This window comes from Falco peregrinus, chromosome 5 (assembly GCF_023634155.1).
Source record: "Falco peregrinus isolate bFalPer1 chromosome 5, bFalPer1.pri, whole genome shotgun sequence".
Classification (NCBI taxonomy): Eukaryota; Metazoa; Chordata; class Aves; order Falconiformes; family Falconidae; genus Falco; species Falco peregrinus.
In genome coordinates this window covers 103379603-103401334 of record NC_073725.1, presented here as the reverse complement: position 1 = coordinate 103401334, position 21732 = coordinate 103379603, and the positions used below count along the sequence as shown (strand labels likewise).

Below are 21732 nucleotides of genomic sequence, written 5' to 3'. Positions count from 1 at the left end.
TGCAGTCGAGTCATAGCCAAAGAGCATGACAATACCTAGGATGATGCAATACTTTTAAATACCATTTGCAGACAGGCGTCTTTAATGGATCTCTTCAGAGTTAATAGCCTTTCAGATCCAGGTTTCATATTTTGTGGAGGAAAATCTATACGTCAGCCTGATAAATTCTGTATTAGGAACAATATGCTTTTCCACGAGGCTAATGTTTTTCCTGTGGAGATCTCTGATCACTGTGCATTACCTTTTCTATTTGGGCGGCTTTGCTTAGGTTGGAAGCCAGAGGCCTGTGTGTCGAATCATTTCTCAGCTGAGGACAGAATGTTTAGGCGAGATTTTTCAGATGGCTGTGGAGAAATGGGAGGATTACAAGGCAGCTCTTCGCTGGTGTCAGATAGAGTAACTCCAGGGAAGCCAGCACAGCTCCACTGCGTACACCGGGGAGAGTCTGACCCTTCTTATTTTCAGCAGACATCTGGGAAGGCATCAGCAAAACATGCTGCTAAAGCCCTTTTGCAGGCTGTGGGGCTGATCCTGCCACTGTGTGAGCATCCCGGCTCTCTTGTTCCTCGCTACCTTGCAAAACTTTTCTTCCTGTGCATTTTCAAGGACTGCTGGAACCAGCCTGGTCCAGGGAGGGATTGCAGAAGGGGGAAGATACATCTAATCCCTTCTTCTGCAGGGAACGAGGGGTACAGAGGAGGTTGTGCTGCTTGTACATTTGGCTTGTGATGGCCCAGGCCAAGGGGGTGCCTTCCAGGTAGAGCCCCGTTGCTGTCCTGTCTATTGCAGGGCTTTATAGTGTCAGCTGGTGAGACGGGACTGTCCCCATCACAGCCCAGCATCCCTGGTCTCTGGGGTACTTCTCCTTTGAGGTCCCTGGTCTGCGACTCACACCCTCTCTGGGGCTCCATTCCTTGCTCCAGCGGAGTCACCTGGCAAGCTTCTGGGGTTCCCAGCTTGATGTGCCACACGTCGGTAGCCTCAGGGCTCCTGTGGGGTTCAGGCTGGTGTTTCCAGGCACTGGCATCTTTTGTGTGTCTTGCTCCTGATGGCTTGTACGTCACGCAGGAGATGTTTCTGGCTGAGCTGAGAGGTGCATTGAGTGGGCGAGTGGAAAGCTGGAGGCTGATGCAGCAAAATGGGTCCCTTGCAAAGGGGGATGTGGGTGGCTGAGGGTCACTGCCAGCCCACGGCAGGGGAGCAGGGCTGCTCACGCAGGCTTGCCTGCAGTTTCTGGTTCCTGCAGTGGAGGATGGGATGGAGAACCCAATGGTAGGGACCAGGCTGGGTTCCCTTGGGGGTTTCTTATGGGGCGCTGATTAAGCATAGGTGTTTAAAGACTGCTCAGCGCCTTTGACAGTCTAATGAAACAGCCCATGTCCAGTGCTTGCACAGGCAGATGTTGAGGGCGTCTTTGTCAGCGTTAAACTCGCTCTTCAAAGCGTTCATGGGGAAATGAGTCCCCTTTCAAGACAAAGACATAACACCAGGCTCCCTGCCTGCCTGAGGCAGAGCCTGCACTTGCCGGCAAGGTGGGCGAGTGGGGAATCCTCCTGGAAAGCCAGTGAGCAATTCTAGGGAACACCAAGATGTACTTCTTCCCACTATTTTCTATGTTTGCTCTCTGGGTTTCTCCTCTGGAAACTCTGCTGTGTAAATCCTGTTGTGGTTTGGCTTTTCAGAGAGTGTGGCTGCGGGGAGGGGGCTGGCAAGTGGAGGGGGATGGGGAAGAAGATGAGAGCCTTCGGCACTTCCTTCGATGCTATGGGTAGGTTTTGTATAGGTGCTGGTTTTTTGAGCACCAGTGTGCCCAGGACACCGCCAGGCTCCATGCCAGCCTGACCAGCCATTGCAACGTGGAAAATAAATTCAAGTGGTGGCACAGGGGGAGGGGGAAAATCACATGTCAGTGGGTCTGATGCCAAGGGGATCTGAGCAGCCTGGAAGCCTGTGCTGGTGCGTGCCCGTGCTGTCTCCCCTATTCGGGAGGTGGTCATGCAGCTACCCAGCCTTGTGGTTGTGCCTCCCTGCAGTGATGGTTGTGACACCCAGGTCCCATCAGCTGCAGGGTGCTGAATTTCTCTGAGGCTGGAGCAAAGGGCAGACATGCCAAGTGGCTCTCACTCCTCCTGGCTGGAGAGACGTGACTGCCATGGCCCTGTGCCGTACATCAGACTTTCCCTATAAGCTTCCATTAAGTAAATGGGATTTTAATGTATGTCCTGGGAGCTGGGAGCCGTGGGGCTGTGCTGGGAGGGCAGGGCTGGGCTGCTCTGGTGGCCAAGGCATCTGTTGGCACCCATGGGGTGATGCCAGTCCTCATGCCACTGGGCTCCTGGCTGCAGCTTTCTGGCTGCCCGCACTGCCGAGCTGCCTGCACACGGTGTGGCTGCTTCTCTGCTGGCCCAGCACTGCTTGTTTCCAGATGCTTACAGATGCTTGATTTTCCAAGGCATGGACAGATGGCTGCAAGCAGTTGAGTGAGTGTATCTGAGTTAGCACAGCTGAGCTGTGAGGCAGTAACAGATCCCTGTGTATTCCTGGGTTGGGGCAGGTGGAAAATCCTGTAGAATGGCTCCAGAGACTGCTTGGGATAACCTGGTTTACGTCACATTCGTTGTGAAGAGGAAGGCTGGTACAGCCTGGCGGTGCATTTCAGTGAGGGGAGACAGCTGAAGGTGTTTCAAGTGAATTAACTTAAAAACCAGGGCCTGAATCTGCATCCTCCAGCCAGCATGATGGGGGATGCTCTGGACCACCCTGCAGCGGGTCTGCATGCCGAGCCCCTACCCTGTGAGTGAGGCCCTTGGCAAAACCCAGCAGGGATGGAAAAGCATCAGGCTGATGTAAAAGGAAGGGCAGAAACAAATTGAGATGGGCAGGGATGAAAGGAGGCAAGAGCTGATCTCCCACCTTGTGCCTCTCCTGGCTTTGGGTCTGCAGCACCGGTCAGGGAGGGCAGCGCTGCCTGTAGGTCCGTGTGGGGGCCTGGGGGCACTGTCCATCTGCTGCCACTGCTCTTCAGGATTTCCCCCTCTCCCTGGGGCAGAGAAGCCCAAAGCACTGCAGTTCAGCCCCTCACCCCGACAGCTGCTGCTCCAGATGCGGGCTGTGCTGGAGCTGAGTATTCGCTAAGGATGCTGCCTCCTGCCAAGAGGAGGTCTGAGGAGCAGCCGAGGGTCGCAGGCGGGCTGTGCTGTGCCTGCGCAGATGCTGTTTTTATCAGCACCGTGTTTATAATTTCCCTTCTCAATGGACCTCCCCTGCTCTGCTCTCGGTGCTGTTCAACTTGCCCCCGTCCCTCCTCCTGCCCTTTGCTCTGTGTCCTTCCTCCAGGAACACACTGCTCCATGGAAATAGCCTCAGCGCCGGGGTGTGTCTGTGTGTGTGTGTGCACACGTGCGCATGTGCAAAGCTCACACCCCTGTTCTTCTCGTGTTTGCTGCTCAGGCTTATCTCACCCCTGTGGATGCAGGTTTTGTTTTCTGCCTTCCCTTCTTCTCAGTGCACTGAAGAGCCCTGGGCGCCTTTGGGCACCTGGCATGCTTGGGGCTGGGAGCGTGGGAGGGAGAGTGAGTGAGGAGCCTGGATGTGGTGCCACTGGCTTCCAGTGCTTCCCTTCAGCTGCAGCATCGCTTCAGATCAGGTGTGGAGACAGCTGCGACCCTGCTGTGTGGTCAGAGGTGCTTTTGCAGAGCTGCCCACATGCCCAGTGAGGAGCCGGTCCCTGAAGCCATGCCTGGGTCTCGGCTTGTCCTGCAGTGATGCTTGTGGTCCTGCCCACACCCTGGAGATGAACCCAGCTCTGAGATGCTCCTTTGCTGTCCTGCTGCTCTCTCTGCACTGCTGGTTTTCTGCAGCCGTGTCAGGTGTTTCCCTAGCACGGCCTTAGCAAGTTTGGGATGGGTTATGAAGGTGGAGGGGAGCAGCGCTGGGAGGTCTTGACCCAGTTGTGTAGTGAGCTGGGGGCAAGTGTGGAGGCTGTGGGGAGGCTCTGGCTTTGCCGTGGGTCACGCAGAGGTGCCTACAGGGCTGCCTGCTCTTTCTGGGGGAGGTTGCACGCTGACAGGGAGCCTGCACTTGTTTTGGGATGGGGCACTTTGCACAGAGTGATCCTGAAATGTAGCTCTGAGGTTGGTACCTCTTGCATGAGGACACTAGGAGGCAAGGGGGGCACTGCTGGTGGGTCCGACCCCCTTCCCCCTGCCCAGCCTGGGCTTTGTCTCCACCTGGCAGGGCTGAGGAAGAGGAGGCAGATGGGGAGCAAGCTGTGGATCCATGTCTGCGCTGTACCCCTAGCATCGGTGTTCTGCCTGGCTGAGCTTCTTACACTCCCAGCACGCTTTGGGGAAGGGGGGGACTTCAACACATGAAGGAGAGCCTCCCTCTAATTATCAGGAGTGATGAAAGCCTCTTAGGCAAGAAGTGATGAGGGAAGAGTGCCTGACCGTGGGAAGGAGAGAGACGGCACAGATGGCATCATGCTGCCGAGCAACCTGCTCCTGTGCCAGGAACAGACAGCAGCGACACACGGGACATACCGGGCGTACGGCTCCGGCCACACTGCCCAGCCTGGAGCCGGGGAGCCACGGCGTGCCCTGCCTCGGCTCCTGCCCTGGGGCTTGGGCAGCCTCGCAGGGAGCTGGGGCAGTCAAACAGACATGCCGAAGCTGGCAGGACCCCGAGGCAGGCTGGAAACAGGGTTTCACCGCGTTGCTGGCACCTGGGTGCTGACTTGCTGGCCACTTCACAGAGCCTTTGGCTAGCTGGAGGGTGCTGACCTGGACAGGCTCTAAATGCAGCAGCGATGCTGTGGAGCAAGACGTGTGGCAGCTCTTATGGCAGTGTTTGATGTCCTTGTGGCAGATGGAGATCCTCGGCAGAAGGGAGAGTGTGAAAACCATCTCTGAGGATGGGCTTTAGAAATAGCTCGGTTAAGTTAGAAGCAGCTGGGAGGGCTGAAGTAGGAGGAGGGAAACCACACACCTTGAGGCATATGTAGAGGATAACAAGAGATGCTTTAGATCCTTTGGCAAGTGAAGATCAGGACACCAGCTGGGACCTGTAGCAGTTGAATGGCAAAGTAAACCCTCAGGTGAGGAGGGTCCCAAGACAGCCAAGATGTGGCTTTGGCCCTGAAGAACAGCAGAGCGGAGCTGCAGTGCTGGGAGCCAGGCACTCAGGGCAGGGCTGCGCCGGGTGCTTCACCTGACTCTGTTGAGGTGCCTCACGAGGGTGGTGGACAGGGGACCGTGGGGTGGTTTTGCAGACCCTGAAAGACCTGGTAGCTGGAAAATCTCTCCTTTGCAGAGGACTGATTTCAGGGAGGGTTAGTGGTTATGCCCTGGCAGGTGGCTTGTGACTGCTTGGACCACACTCCTCTCTTACATGACCTCTTGGTTGGTTGCTCTACTTCCATGAGGATTAAGCTGTGCTTTCGCTGCCCTGCAGCCCCCATGTCTTGGATTTGCCTGCCCACCAGTCACTGCTTGAGCCTTTAGGGGGAGGGCAGGAGCATCCTGTGTCCCCAGCTCCCCCCACCCTCTGCACCTCCCTCCATCAAAGCAACCAGAGATAGGAGGCTATGGCTCTGCTTTTAAGTTGAATCTCTGCAGCTGAAATAAAATTGCATATATTTGCATAAGGAGCATCTCAATTAGCATATTTGTGGGTAAAGCTAAAAGGGCTGTTCATTTGGAAGTGAAAATGTGAGCGAAACATGGAAATGACTTCCAGCCCCCTTTGCAAGCAGCTTAATTAAATATTTCCTTAGTGTGCCCACATGGATGTGGGAAGCTCTTGCTCTATATGTAATGGTGTGTGAAAGCCCAGGGTGGGCAGGGGGTGGTGGCCCTGCGAAGCCCCAGGTGTGCAATTGCACCCTCCACTGCCTGCCACTGCAGCTCCCTCATGTGCTGTCCCCACACCTCCGAAGTGACAAGTCTGCTTGGAAGGAAAGAGATTTGGCATGCCAGGCCCTGCCACCCGAGGATCACCCTCCCCAGGAAGGTTTTCTTTCTGCTCCCTGGTGTGGTGATGCCGTGTCTTCCCCACTGTTTCCCGAGAGGTAGAGGCAGAGAGGGAGCTGTGATTTAGGAGCGGGATCAGGCTGAAGAGGGGCTGCCTGCCTCCTGCCAGAGCTGTGTTCAGGGGAAGAGCCTGCCTTTGTTTAAATATAATTGCTTTGGGCCCGATCCTGTTCATGCTCGGATCAGTGAGAGCAGGTATGAGCTTTCTAGAGCGAAAAATGGTGCTGCTGCTTTTTTTCTTCTCTTTTTTTTTTTTTTTTTTTTCTTTCCTAAGCCAGTCTGATTATTTTTCTTGCCTTCAAGCTTATGCCTCAGCAGCTCTCCCATCTTCTCCTTGGGAGGGCACCTTGGGCTGCAGGGGACATGCCTGGTGCGGACCCACCCTGTGAAGGCTCACCGCATTAATGCTGCCCTGGGACAGCGCGGCAGGGAGGGCTCAGCCCCTTCCATCTGCACAGGGGTGAGAGCCCCAGAAGCTCCTTTCTGGCTCTGGGGCTCTGCAGGATCCCGGTGCTTGCAAACAGGGATGCCTCACGGAGCTGGGAGGACGCGCTTTTGGCAGGGCTAGCAAACGTGTGAATGGTTGCACAAGGAGGGGACTCTGTACATCCCCTCCTGCGTGCGGGAGAGGCATTACGTCCCTGGGGCTGGTTTCTTTGGTCAGAGGGGTGCAGAGCAGAGCGTGGGGCTCCCAGCATTGCCAGGTGCCTGAATGCACCCCCCAGGAGAGGGGGACATGGGCGATCCCACCGCACAAAGAGCCCCGAGAGGAGGCTGGGGAGAGAGACGGAAACGTCTTGGGCTGGAGGGAGGGGGTGGAAGCGCACACACGCACGCACGCGCGGCTGTGGAGGGCTGAGGATGAGGGGGGCCGAGGGAGGGGGTCACACACAATCTATTGTGAGCGACTGAAAGGCGCTACAGTCCCGAAATGTTAATCTGACCCAACCTTTCGCCAGTTGTAATTTTCCTCTCAATGAGCGTGCATTAATCTGGCCCTTTCTCCCCTGTTCCCCTGCGGTGCAGAGCCCTTGTTCTGCTGCCTCTTGCTAAAATTGCCTTTCGGCGAACCCAAATAAAGCTCCCAAAGTCTGGAGCTCGGCCCCTGCCCAGGAACGGGGTCAGCTTGCCAAGCGGAGGGGGGAGCGTGCCCGCTCCGGCTGGGGCGCAAGCCCTGCGGCGCTGGAAGGACCCTTTCCCCTCACCCTGCCATGGGCAAACCCTGTGGGTCTGGGGTGTGCAGGCATCTCACCCCCCAACCTGCTGGTGCACAGCCCTTGTCCCACACTGGGGGTCCATCCCATACAGAGGTGGGGGATCGCCCACAGCTGCTGCCCTGCTGAAGCATCCCAAGAAGTGCTCCAGTGGACCCTGGCCTCGCCGTGCCCTAACGCTGCCTGCTTCTCTCTCTCTGCAGCTGCCTGTCCTGTGTGAACGGCTCCTTCCCCTGCCACTGGTGCAAGTACCGCCACATCTGCACCCACAACGCCGCTGACTGCTCCTTCCTGGAGGGACGCGTCAAGCTTTCCGAGGTAGGGTGATGTGAGCCAGCTCCCCTCTCCTGTCCTGGTCCTGTCGCAGCCCCCTGCCCTGTGGGGAAGGGTTTGAAGAGAGCAAACCACTTTGGGAAGCATTTCCCATCACTTTGCCTGGGGTGCTGGAGCTCCCTGGGAAGCAGTGAGGGAGGGGTGTGAAGCACTGCTGGGACCATGTGCTGGTGCGGAGAGGCTGTGTCGCTGTGGAGAGGCTGCTGGGTGCAGCCGAGAGCCCTTTAGGCTGAATGAAAGGAAAAACAAAGGCAGAGACGCTAAAACATTTTTCTCTGATGTTTTTGAAGGGAGCAAGCTTGAACTGTCATTGCAGAACAACTTGTTTTCGGAGAGGGAAAGGTTGAAATCCGTAAAACAAACCGTTTTGCTATACCTCATGCCTTCTTCATCTCAAATGCTTTGCCAAGAAACATGTTCTTTTGCGGGGGTTCATCCTGCACAGCATCTGTGCCACCCGCTGGGGAAACCTGTCACTGGGATGGTGCTCGCAGGAGGTCCTGGCATCCCCAACCTGTGGTGGCATGACTGGCTGCTTGGGCTGGGTCTGGAGGTCTGGCGAGCAACAGCTGGCTCGACAGTAAATGCTGACTCGGGTCCCGAAGGGAGAGTTTTGGGAGAGAGTGTTTCTCCTCTGTCCCTGTCCTGGAATGAAGCTCTGGTTGAACTTTACCTGGGTTTCCAGTTGCCTGTGCAGGGACCCAGTGGGAAGGGTCCTGCTGCCTGCTGGTTGCTGCTGGGAGCAAAAGCCATATGCTGTCCTGACAGGAACGGTTCAAATAGATGTTGTCCTGGAGAAAGTGTTTGCCCAGATCATCTCAGATAAAGTTTGGTCTCTGAGCTCCAGCAGAGCTCATGTCCCTGCAGCCTCCCAGGCCAGGACCAGTCCCCAGGAGCAGAGGTGAACAACAAGGGCTTGTCTCTGCTTCACAGACCATGTGTGAAGGCAAGCAACTGAGATGTCTCCCAAGATCTTTGCTGTCCTGGCTGGCACTGAGAGGAAGCCTGCCTCTGCATCACCCCACGTGGGAGGAGCGGTGTCTCCGAGTCAGTCTCTGTCCCCTGTAATTTGTGTCTTCTGAGGTCTGCCCTCATCTTCAGTGAGGACCTGTGGGCTTGTGGATGTCCTTCTAGGTCAGGGCTCCTGTCCTCCCTGTGCCCCCCCTGCTTCTGTGCTGGACTAGGAGCACACACGGAGTCAGACAAATTCCTCTGTGGTGGAGACACCCCAGTTAATTTTCCCCCCTTCCTCCCCCTCTGCCTGTCTCATCACTTGAAGAGCTCTCTCACAGAAGAGGATGAGAGGGCTGGGCCACTACTCTGTCATTGCCCAGCCACCAGCAGCATTGCTTTTGTGCCCGAGATGGGACAGATGGAGGAGCATCTTCCCGTGCACTGGGGCTGAGCCCTGTGTGGCTTCCCTGCTTCCCTTGGGTGGCTCAACCTGGGCTGAACGCTGGATGCCCACCAAGCTGGCTCGGTGGGCATCTGGTGTCCAGCCAAGGTCAACCCACCACATCCCTGTGGAAAGCCAAAGCGCCTGGTCCTGCTGCCTCTCCCAGGGAAGCTGCTGTGTCTATGGGGAAATACTTGAGCTTTGCAAACCCGCAGTGGGTCAGATACTTGGGTGCTCCCCAGTTTAGAGCCTCCAAGGACTGCAGGAGCAGAGGGACTTGTAGAAGATGGCGATGTCCCTGCATGGGGCCACGCTGGGCTCTTGTCATCATCCTTATTCCAAGCGTGGAGCTGAGTGAAGCTGCTTCTCAGCCAAGCGCATTGGGAGAGCTGGGAACGCCCAACCATCCCTTGGTTGCACGCAGGGCTGGTGCTTGCCATGTCTGCGTGGCAGCAGGTGAGTGCTGGGAATGGGACTGTGACAAACGGTCTCCTCCTGCCCCCACTGCCCAGCACGCAGCTGCCCGGGCTGTGCCGTGGCCCCTCTGCCAGCCTCTCGGGTGGCGTGGCTGTGGCTTTGCACCCTGCCGTCCACCGAACTGCCATCCACCAGTGCTTTGCACCGAACTGCCGTCCACCGAACGGCCAAACTCCAGGCTCTGGCACTGTCGCTCACCTCCCTGAGGGTATCGTCTGAGTGCAAGGGGGTTGCACCGTGCTCGTGGGTGCTCGAGCGGGTCTGGCACGGGCCAGAACAAGGTCAGCCTGGTGGCCCCACACCAGGGGGATCTGGTAACATGAGAAGATCAGCAAAAGCTGTTTTCTCCTGGCTTGTACCCTGAAGAAACCCGGTGAGGGGCTGGCCTGTCCCAGACATCCCAGAAGCCTGCTCTTGAGGTTGCGCTTCCAGCCAGCCCTGGCGTTGTTTCTGCAAATGCGATACGGTGTCCAGACCGCCGGAGCCCGTTGCTTCTCCTCTGCCCCTTCCCCTCGCAGAGGGCACGGGGAGGCTGCTGGGCTCTTCCCCGTTCCCTGCCAGGCAAACCCAGAAGCTTTACCCCCCAGGGGTGTTGTCTTTGGGATGCGTGCAGCTCTCCTGTGGACCAGCTGCTTGGGAGCTCCTGTTGTTCCTGAGAAGGGGCAGGGTGTCCCCCCACAGCCCTTTTGGCCACACTGGGACCTGGAGCGGTGCCTGGCTTGAGGTTTGGAGAGCCTGGCTCAGCCTGTTTGCACGTTGGTGTGGGCTCAGCAGTTCCTGGCAGGGATGGCAAGATAACCGCAGACCGGCCGCTGCTGTGGGCTGCATGTCCTGAGACATCCCATCCCCATCCCTGGCTGGTCCCGGTCTCCTGCAGGGTCGGGGGACTCGGTGCCAGCCCATGGCACCACTGCACAAGTTAATGGCAGACATCCCAGTCCCGTCCCCTCTGTGGGAGGATGTCTAACGGGGAGGGTTATTTTAAGGAGCATTTGGTCTGTCTGCTTTGGCTGGTGTGCGGTGGGCACTGGTCAGGAGAGGCAGGGACAGGGGTTAACAGCCGTGCTTAACTCTTGTCTCTGCCGGTTCCCACGGGTGGCTCACCGCAGTTTCCTGGGTGGGAAAGCAGCTGTTTTGTAGGAGAACACAAAGAGTGACCCACAGCACTCTGTCCTGGGCATGCCGGGGATGTTTGCCTCTATTTCTGGGGGTGGCAGGACAGGAACCACCACTCACGTAAATGTGCCTGGGAATGGCGGCAGCAGGAAGGATGTCCCTGCCCGCTGGCTGCTGTGGCTTTGAAGCCTGGGCTCCGGAGATAGCCCTCCTCTGTGGCTTGTTTCAGGGTTCAGGGCTGGGGAAGGGGTGATGAAGCAGCACGGGCTACTCTTCGCTTTTCCCCGTTTGTGGTGCCCAGCTGTGGCTGTGGGGTGATCAGTGATGGACTCCTCACAAAGCTGCTCTCCTGCGGCGGTCCCTGCCAGCACCGAGCTGCTGTGGAGGGTAAAAGGCTCCTGGCCTGGGGAGACTGCGTGTGTTCTTCCAGTCCAAGCAGGTTCAGCTTATGTTTGTTCTTCACTCCCCACCAGTGGGAATGGCTGAGGGCTTTGTGAGGGAACCTCAACGCCTGGGTCGAGCCCAGCCCCAGTCTGCCTTCATCCCCATCTCTGCTGATGGCACAGCCTTGCAGCTGGAGCTGGGAGCTGCCAGAGAAACCCAAACAGCAGTGTTTGTGGCGTGACTTAAAGCTCTTACCTCTCCAGGCAATCCTGTACACTTGTCATATTCTCGCCCAGCTAGAAAAACAGTTTTAATGGAGAAAATCTGAATTGTGAGATGTTGGGGTCTAGCTTTTCTGCTTATCCCATGCCTTTGTAGCTCTCTGCTCCTGGGAGCTGGGGCTCTGCTGGGGGGGCTGTTTTCAGCAGGACAGTGAGCGCTGTGGGCTGTGCAGAGCATTCCCGAGGGATGTAAATGCTGGGCAGTTTCTGGGACGAGTTTTGTCAGCGATTGGAATTGCTCGTAGGGGAAATGAGTTGTCCCAGTGCCCCCACCCCTCCGGGCACCCTGGGCGCCCACCAGCACCAGGTGCTTCCTGTTTGGGCGCAGGCTGACATTTTTGCTGGATGAGACACTTCTGCCGGCAGATGCGGAGCATGTGACGTCGCGGGGGACTCAGCTGAAACTGCGAGTCAGCAAAATGAGCTGGCCTGCCTGCGTGTGCGGGGAGAGGGGCACATGTGGGGAAGGGGATACACGTGCCCACCACGCTCCCCGGGCACCGCTCTTGCGAGCATCCGTGTTGAGCCCAGCTATGGCGGCATGGACTTACCCGCTGGCTGCAATAATTATAGAAAAACGAGGAGGCGGAGGTGTCGGAGAGCGAGCTGGGAGCTAATCCTTGCTGAGTGTGTGTGCCCTATGGGGAAGGCGTGTGCCACCCGCGGAGTCCCCCTGCAGCGTGGAAGGGGATCAAGCAGGTGGGGACTTCTCCCTCCGTCAGCACTTCAGAGCTGGGAGCTGGTGGGGGGCAATCGCCGTGCAGCGGCGGGGACCACTCATTATAGCTGGCAGCGGGTGTCTGGGGCCTCCCTGCTGGGAGCCTCCAGCTCATTCTGAAAGGGGGGACGACTGAAAGCCCCCTTTGCAGAGGGGCAGCCGTGACACGGAGCAGGGAGGTGGCAGAGCAGCGCCGAGGGTCCCTGGGCAGTCCCAGCCCCATCACCATCTCCTGGTTGGGGCCGGCACCGCTCTTCCTCTCTGCTTTCATGTTGTTTAGCATGTTTTAGGGCTAAGTAGCTTCCTTTCTTAAAAATTGTGCTTTTGGGCAATAAATGCTTGTGAAGAACAGGAAACTTCAAAGCATAAAACAGGTTGGGTTTTTCTGTAAATATTTGCTAAATGAAACAATTTCTTTTTCATTTCTCTGGATTGTTTGAAGGTTAGATTAATCCTGAGATCAAGGCTGGTGCTGCGCAGGGTGGCAGGAGGCAGCTGGCCACGCACGGCTGCTGGTGGCCTTGGGGCGAGAGCTGCCCCCACAGCTACGCTGTGGCCTTGTGAGAGCAGCGGGGCGGTTGCGTCCACTCCTGGCACTGCTGCTGCTGCCGTTCCCGTTTTCGGAGCAGCTCGTTTTAGCACATGTTTTTCCTTCTTGACGTTATTTCAAGCCGATGCTTCCAGGAGTCGCTGCCATAGGTGCGAGACCTCCGCTCGGCTCGGCAAAGCCAATGTGGGATTGCATCAGGCTGTTGTTGCTGAAGTGGCACCCACCGGGGCCACAGGGCTGTTTTGCTGCCTGAGCTCATTTATTTCTGCTCCCTCCTGCTCCCCCGTGCTTTGCGCACAAGGCTCACCAGCTCCCCCAGAGCAGCTGGGAGCTCGTGGCTATTAAAAGTTGAGTGCTTCGCCCTCCTGATGGCTCCTTCCCCGGGGAGCGTGGGGGGCTGGCAGGGTGGTGCTGAGCCCCTTGCCCTTGCTTTCCGCCCTGGCTTGGACTCACCAGCATCCCCTGGCCAGGGGTGCTGACTTCTGGGCAGACTGCAGGAGGGCTGGTTGGGGTGATGCTGCTTTGAGCTGGCTGCAGGTAGAAGTGGCAGCAGCAAAATTCACTGCAGAGCAGGTTTTCTGCAACACTGCAGAAACACGTTGCAGTGTCAAAGGGGGAAAAGGCTTTTCTGTCCATTTGTGAAGGAAGAGGGAAGGGGGGCTGCCAGGGGAACAGGAGGGCTGAGAGGGTAGCCTGACAATGTGCAGCCCAGCGGGTGTTAACTCTGAAACCTACTGACTGCAATGATGACATTAAAGCCCATCTCGCTAGGAATCATTTTGCTCAAATGTGTGCTGCTGTCACAACACCAGGTTACCGGTCCCATAGCTGAATCCTCTGTCTGGATCAACGCGAGCTCTGGAAAACACCCTGCTGCCCTGCCACCAGATTCCTCTGTGCTCCTTTGCTGTCTTCAGGTCTTTGGTCAGAGCAGCCACAGGATGCTGGTTTGGGGTTTGCTGCACATAAGGATTTACCCAAGTGTGTGTTCAGGGTGATATTGTCTGTGCTCAGTGGTGTCTGGGCTGCAGCCAAGGGGTGTTGTGGGGGTGCTGAGGGAGGCTGTGTGGTATTCCCCTCTCATCGGCTGCCCCTTGTTCCCCTTGCAGGACTGCCCCCAGATCCTGCCTTCCACCCAGATCTACATCCCTGTGGGCGTGGTGAAACCCATCACCCTGACCGCCAAGAACCTGCCCCAGCCGCAGTCCGGCCAGCGCAACTACGAGTGCATCTTCCACATCCCCGGCAGCACCACCCGTGTCACTGCCCTGCGCTTCAACAGCACCAGCATCCAGTGCCAGAACACCTCGGTGAGTGCACAGCTTGCCTCGGCACGGGCTTTGTTTGTGGGCTGCTCGTTCCTGCCCTGGCCTGGGACTTTCCCGGCTTGTTGCATGGTTGGGTTTGTTCTCCCACAGACAGGTAACGGGGATTTGTGCTGCTTGTGGGGTGTGAGGTGGGCTCCCCCCTGTACTTCCCCCAGGTGCATGGGAAGGCAGCTGCTCAGGGTTGTTCTGGGTAGGATCAACGCCAGTGCCGCCAGGCTTTAGGAGCACTTCCAAGGAAATTGGCTTTGGAAAGCTGAAGAAAGTTGCCTGGGATGGAGCCAGCTGGCCCAGACGTGCCGGAGCCTTGCCTCCCCGTTCTCTCTGCCTGCTCTTGCTTCCCCTTGATACCAAGCTATCCCACTTTACAGGCGGGATTGAGCTAACACCTCTTCCGTGTCCTGCTGCGCACACGCTCCCCCGTGTGCTGCCGTGCCTGCCAGCCCCACAAGTGCTTCCCTACCTCCCCTGCAGCCCCTGTCTGTCCCCAGCTGTGACTGGCAGCTACCTCGTCCCCCTGCCTGCCTGCCCTCCATCCTGGCCCTGCTGGTGCATCGCTCCCTGCCTCTCAGTCCCTGCTCCCTGCAGCTCTGTCACTTAAGCTGTCTCCTGCAGGCAGCTCTGCCTGCTCTGCCCCCTCCAGTTGCCTTATACCAAAGAGAGAGGGTGTTTTGTGGCCCCTCGGTGAGGTCTGTGTGTGCCCCTTGCTTTGCAGCCATCCTGTGCAGGGACCACCAAGCCCGTGAGCAAACTAATAGCCCCCCCAGGAGCCGGCTTTGCTCAGCATCTTGGCTTTGCTCAGCATCTCGGCTGCCCTGCTGGGCTCTGCACCGACCTGCCCTCATCTGCTTGCAGCTGGCCCCTCCCTTCTCCCTCCCATTTAATCCTTTTAAAATTTGTTTTCCATCACTCATACTGTGAAAGCTCATTTGCAGCCTAACACCAGTGCTGATCCCAGCTCCCTTGTCCTTTGGTGGCACGAGTGACATTTAGAGGCCATTGAAGATGAGCCTGGCTCCCTCCCTCCCCCTGCGCTCTCGGGGCTGTGAAGCCTTTGGGCAGGAGGAGCATCCCGAGCCTCTGCCTCCTGCCCTGGGTGGCAGTGCCAGGGGGATGCCGTGCTGCTGGGGCTCTTCCTCGGTGCCACGCAGTTTGTGAGGAGCAGAACTGCTCCCCATCCTGAGTTGCTGGCTGGAAATGTTGTTGGTGGGTCTGTGCTTGGCCTGGAGGTGAATCCAGGCAGTGGCACAAAGCGTGAGCTCCAGGGAGCAGCAGGACCAGAGCGGTGTCTGCAAGGCCCTGCTGCAAGAAGCCATTAGCGAGGCAACTTGAGCAAAGGTTTGTCATCTTGCTGCTGTGTTTGGGGAAGAAAAGAAGCCAGGCGGAGTCCCTTGCCCAGTGGAACTGGCTTGGCTGCTGGTCCCTGGTGTTGATTGTGACCCTCGCCTGGGCTTTGCCATGCAGATCTGCCCCTGGACCCAGTCTTGCCCATTGCTTGCACAGCTGGGAGTTAGTGCTTTGAAGGGAACATGATGGATGTGCGTGTGAAGAGATGTCACAGTAGTGGTGGGGTCCCTTTGCTGGGGTCTTGTTGCTGCTGGTAGCGAAGGTTGGCTGCTCTGTCTCCATCACAGTCAAGTGGGAGGTTTGGGGGGGGGGCGGGGGGAGCGGTTAGCTGAGCTACTCTTGTCCCAGCAGAGGGTTGGTTACACCAGGTACCTGCTTGGTTGTCTGAGGGCTGTTCTGCAACATGTCCATGCCTACCAGAGCACCTGCGGCTGGCAACAGGCTGGAGGAACCATTGCCCTGGTGCAGAGTATGGAAGAAACGCAGCTCTTTCTCCCAAAGAGAGAGCCCAGCCTGGCCAGGCGTAGAGCTGCGTTAGCACCCAGGAGCCGAAACTGTCTGCCTGGGACACGGGAACTCTGTGGGGGAAGTGGGTATTGGCTTGCAGACCTTCAGCCCTTGTGGTGATTTGCTGGTCCCCAGCTTTGTGGGGACACCTTGTGAGCCCCTGCCTGGCCAGGGCCCCTTGGCCAGCCCAGCCTCCTGCCGGCTCTCCCCTGCCTGCAGCTGGCGGAGCTGGCAGCTCCCTCTTGCCCAATTCTTTAGCATGCAATTTAGCTCCAAGGGGTGCCGTGGCTGCCAGCACTGGTGTCATGAGTTGCACGATCTCTGCAGCTCTTCTCCAAAGGGATAAGACAGCTTGAGGTGTGCCTGCCCACCCTGTGGTCCCCATGCAGAGCTGAGGTGACTGGCACCTTCTCCTGGACTGACAGTGGTAGATATTGGACCTGAAAATTGCCAGGGGTGCCGTGAAAGCAAAGCAAATTGGTCAGAGAGCACATGGGAGGTGTTGCGGGCTGTGTGGCAGGGGAGCATGGGGCCATGGTCTCAGGCAGGAGATGTGGCTTTCAGGCACAGGGTAGCTTCACAGACAGAAGAAGAGAGTTTTGGCTTGAAAGAATCTGTCTGGCTTTCAGGGTCTGCTTGCCTGCTTTAACGTTTGAGGGCATTTAGCCAGGCTGCTTTATGGTGTGGAGGATTCAGATTCACACTTCTGGGATGCTTGTCTCCTCCCTGTCTTTTTTTTTTTGCAGTCCATCTGGCTGGTTGACAGCACTTCAGGCTCCTGCACAGCCACCCACCCATGACCCACCAAGTTCTTCCATTGCGATTCATCCTTTGGGTTAGGATTTTGGGTCTTGGCTGGTGTGGAGGACGCTGGGGAACGGAAAAATAGGGGAAGGATGACATCCTCCCAGCCAGCAAGTGAGGAATGGATGTCCTCTCCTCGGAAAGGCATTTAAGCACACTTTGTTTCCAGGAGTTCAATGGGATCTGAACAAGAGGTTAATTACTCTGTGGAATTAGGGATGCTTTCCTGAATCCTGGGTGAATGGAAGGGATAATAAGTCAAACTCGCTTAAAACTCTTTGTCTTTTGTTTAGTTTTAGTGCTTGTCAAACTCCAATGACTTGTTAGCACTCTGAAGAAAGGACATCTTGGTTAAATATTCAGCAGTCCATTCGTTAAGGTTTGAGTGTCGACTATAAACATAATTTGAGACACCCAATAGATCTTCAGGAAACTCAAGGGAATTCCCTGAGTTCCCCATGCATACCAGGGCAAAAACCACACAGAAAAAAACACTTTTCTGCCTCTTCACTTTGGTCTCTTTCTGCTCTTCGAAGGGAAGGCAATCCTAAAGGTTTTCCACATGCACTGTAAAGAAACAAAAAGAGAAGCCTAACTAAGAAAATTAAATTCTTTGCCAATGAACTATATTTTTCTTTTTTTGTTACTTGGTTACTTTTAATCTTCTGGAAGTGGACATTTCCAGGCTTGCTTCTTGCAGCAGAGGATGGAGAAATGGTCACCTGTCTTAATGTGTGCAGGTAATGCCACTGAGTTTCATTTTGCAAGCATCCCTGCCTTTGCCTGTTCTTTCCCATCTACCATCCCTTAACAGGGCTCACCCTTCTGATTGCTGCAAAAATTAAATAATTTTGCGGTTGGAAAATACCGCAGTCCCGAATCTGCACTACTGCTTGTAACATTGGGCTTCATGTGATTTAGTCCTGGCCTTGGCAAAATGGCTACAGGTGTTTCTTGTTGCCAAGGGTTTGGCTTTTTCTCTCCAGAATATTCCTCTTAAGGCTGAAATAGCCCTAGAGCTGCTCTTTCCCTTTAAATGTAAAAATAGGAAGAACCCCTGATCTCCTTTCCATGAGCATTTGAGTTTGTCATCTCAGCACTTTAAATTAATCCTCACGCCTCAATTATTTCCCTTTCCTTTTAACCAAAGCCCTGTGTGGAGAGGAGCAGCTGTGTCACCTCCCTTGGCTCCTTTTTGGCTCCTTGCTGGCCGATGCCCCTGGCAGGGACAGCCCGCCCTGCCCAGGGCTGTGGCTCTGGAGGTTGGTGCCCTCTGGCCAGGCTCAGGTTGGGATGTTCATCCAGGAGCAGCTTGTTCCCGTGACAAAGTGCTGAGGTGGGCTCATGAGTGGTACCCAGCACAGATGCTGAGGCTGGGGTACCCAGCCCAAGGTGTGCATGGTGGGAAGGCAGGCAAGACCTGGTAGATTTACATTTTCTGTTTGTTTGGTTTTTGTTTTTTCTTTTCTTTTTTTTTTTTTTTTTTTTTTTTTTTTTTTTTTTTTACTGCAGTGGAGCCTGGGTGTTGCTCTACCATATTCCCAGGGTCTTGGGTTTTCACTTACACCCTGCTGAATTTCAGGCAGGAGGAATCCAGGCAGGGAAGCTTGTGTGTGATGGGGGAGGAAAGGAGATTTATGTAAAAAGAGCAAAAGGGGATCCAGAATCAGAGGCCAAGCGTTACTGTCAAGTTGTGCTGTTGTGTGGATGACGGTATTTTACTAGGCCTAGGGTGTATTTATAGAGGAACATAAATCATACACACATGCCCTGTTCTGAGCGCCGCACACCTCCAGTATATGTATCTCTAATTAACCAGCCATGGAGAGGGAAACAGGATTGGAGCCCACAACCCCAGCACCGTTCACCAACAAAGCTGTGCTCTCCGTCCTAGCGGTGCCTACATTTATCTTTCCTGCAGCAGTGTTTAAAGTGAAAAGGGAGTATCAGGAGAGTTTGATAGGATCCAATTAAATTCCAGCAGATAAAATAATGATGAATTGCAGTTGAGCCCTGGTGAGACGCGATGTACATTACTGCCGTCCCCGTAGCGCGGGGAAGGAGTTGAGGTCATCAACTACAGAAAAATAGGACACAGCTGCAGCCCAAGCACTCCTCCAGAAATGCAGCCCAGGGGGATGGTGCACGTGGGAGGGAGGGGGGTTGCAAGGGAAATTCGGATGTGTGGGTTTGCTCGCAGAGGAGCAGCCCTTCTGCTGCCTTCCTTGGGGCTGGGTTGTGCAGGTTGTGGCTGGAGCGGGATGCACGGATGCCTTGATGGCGGGGGGGCTGCCCTGCCTCTTCTGGGCTGGGAAGGGCTAGTGCCTTGGCTAGTTGGCGTAGTGCTTGCAAGAGCATCCCAGAGCGCATCTGAGTGCGATCTGCCCCCAGATTTGGGGTGCCCCATGGCTGGCTGCACCTCTGTCCCCTGGGAGTGTGGCTGCCTGGAGGCACTTTCTCGGAGTGCTGAATCCCTCACCCCAAGGGGAGCTGGGCGGCTCTCGGTGCCCGCTGCTGCTGGTAGCTGGTGGGCAAGCAGTGGGCTTGCTATAACCAAATGTGAGACCTTCAGGGGAGGTGGAACCCACCACCCTCGCAGTGTGCTGGGCTGATGGGCGTCCCAGCATGGGGACAGAGCGGGTGTGAGAATCTGAGATGTGAGAAGCACGTGAAGTTATCAGCTCTTACTTGGGAAGATGCCTGAAATAAGTTTTTGGTGAAGAGCCTTGAGAAAGGCTTAGCGAGGAGTCCTCTTGCCTGAACCACATCTCTGCAGAAGGAGATCTTGCTGGGAATAGCTGTGTCCAGGTCGGTGGGGCTGGCCCGTTGGCTGTCAGCTGTTTCACGCTTGCCTCGTAGGCTCTTCCAGGGAGGGACAGAAGGGCTGGCCAGGTTAGGTAAGGAGCCAGGCGGCTTGCATCTCTGTTGCTGACTCACTCGATGACATCTTTTCTCCCATCCCCTTCTGTGGACTGTGCCGCATAGGAACGCTTCTCTTTTGGGTGCTGTTGGTTTGCTCTTGGGGCTGTGCCTGTCATTTTTTGCTCCCAGAGCCAAAGTCCCTTTCCCATAACTCAGCCCTGGGGCAGCTGCCATGCCACATCATCCTTTGGCACAGCCGGGGGGTCCCAGTTGCCTGCGTAGAGCGAAAAGTGTCCTGATAGCAGGATTGCCAGGTCGCTGCCAGCCACAGCGATTGATTAACGGGGAAGCTAGTAGCAGTTAAGTGTTTAATGGATGTTTAGCGCTGTGTTAGCTAGAGGCAGGGAGGAGCCAGCGTGATGGGACCTGCTGGCTGCCTGTGGGCTCTTGTCTGGATCCCGTGGGATGGACAGGTCGGTAAGCATTCCCCTGCCTGATCCCCACTGGTTGTGGGGTCTTCAGGGCTGGAAAGTGGCTGCTCCTGTGCTCAGCTGCTGCGGGCTGGGTGCTGCTGCCTTTCCGGCTGTGGCTATGCCCGTGGTGGGAGAGGGCACCTTCCTGCCCGTGCTGGGGCGAGAACAGCTGCGAGGAGGCCTTTCAAAAATGTCCTTCAAACTAAGAGGTTCTTTGAAAATTAGAGGGGGATCTGATGGATCTCAGTGTCCCAGAAGACTGAGCCCTGAGCCCATGTGGCTGCAGCTCCTGCCCCCATGCAGCTGAGCCATGACTCCAGCTCCAGCATCCTACGGGGACCAGTAACTGCATCCAAGCTGTGGACCCGCTGGCTGTCTCTGCAGGGCAGGTGAGAGACTGCTGATGGGCACGCAAATGCCGAGGACACGTTTTTCATTGATATCTGTGTTCCCTTGGTGGTCCTACGCCGTGAATGCCAGCCAGGGCGATGACTCCTGCTCCTGCCGGCTGCTTCCCTCTGCACAGTCCTGTGCTCCTGGCTGCTCCCTGCCGTCTGCCTCAGCTCCACACCATGGCAAATTCAGCATCCTCAGCACGGTGTTGTTTTCCAGAGGGACACCATCACTTGTGCAATTGCCCTGTTGCTGTCTCAGGGCTGGTACATGAAGAGTTAATGCTCTCCCTCCCTCTCCCCCCATTCTCCTTCCTCCAGCCCACCTCCCAGAAGAACTAATTTCCAAAAGCAGCCGGGGCAGAGAGATGCAAATAAGTGTTTTGGACAGCTGCAGGCTGGATGCCTTCCCGAGATGCCAGGGCCCCAAATGAGACATGTCAGAGTACAAATTGAAAATGCCAATTTCACTTACGCTGCCACGTGGCTCGTCACAGCTAAATTCTGCTTCGGCACTGCCACCGCCCTCCCTGGCACGTGCTTTCTCCTGCTGCCAGAGGATGGTTGCTGCTTGCTGCTGCAGGTCTGGCTGGCTCCTCGTCGTGGTCCTGCTGGAGATGTCATTGGGTGGGGGTAAGGTAGGGGAAGGTGAACAGATCTGGATTCTCAGCCCGGTTCTGGCTCCGTCTCCCCAGGCGTGGTGATGGGAATGTTGCTGAGAGGCTCTGTTTATAGATGGCGCGTGGTAGAGCTGTGGCTGAAGGTCCTCTGAGCAAACACCACAAGAGATGCCGTGTCTGAGAGGCTGCGTGGTGAGGGGGGTGATGAAGCTCCTTCCTGCAGAGGGGAGAGGGTGGTGGGGCTGTTGGGTGCTCAAGAAAGGATTGAGTTTGCAGTTGGATGTCTTATGCCTTCCAGTTGCTGCCTGCAGTTGGTCAGCAGCAGCCTTCCTCCTTGGGGAGGGCTGCATTTTGGGGTCCTCCACCCTTTGAGTGGGGTGGCCCCTGGATATAAGACCACTAGCCAAAAGCTATGAAGGTCCGAGGACCAGGATCAGGCTTGGCCTCTCATTTGCACCTTGCAGGGTTGAGGGAGGGGTGCGTTGCCGTAGCCATGTCTCACATTGGGTGTGTGCCCCGTTTTGGTGCCGTGTCTGATGCTGGACTGTGGCTGATGGTGATGCCTGGTTAGGAGAGACTCAGCATGGAAGGGACCAGCTTTGATGGTGAGGCGAGAAGGACCCAAGGGTCTCTTGCTTCCCACAGCCACCTGAGCACGCTGGCTTCCTTCGTGGGCTGCGTCCCTGGCTCCTGTGGAGGGGGTCGAGCAGAGGAGACTTACTGGAGTGGTGCCTGGCACTGGCAGGGACAGATGTGCTCTGTGGGGCCGCAGCTGGGGCGGTGGTGGAGGTGATGCTGAGGCCACCTCTGTCAGGTACAGCACCGGGGCTGCGGAAGGTGATGCTCAGGCTGGCTGGAGGTAGTGGCAGGGCTGCAGCCAGCCCACAGCTGGGTGAGCTGCTGC

General features: G+C 56.4%; 1 protein-coding gene across 1 annotated transcript in view; it reads left to right on the top strand.

Annotated features, from left to right (window-relative positions):
* The window catches only part of PLXNA1 (plexin A1), a 121476-nt gene that overhangs the window by 59943 nt on the left and 39801 nt on the right, over positions 1–21732 (top strand). The window contains exons 9-10 of the mRNA XM_055805522.1: positions 7447–7561; positions 13608–13808. Of these exons, the coding sequence (XP_055661497.1) occupies positions 7447–7561; positions 13608–13808 (316 nt within the window). The remainder of the gene's footprint in view (positions 1–7446; positions 7562–13607; positions 13809–21732) is intronic.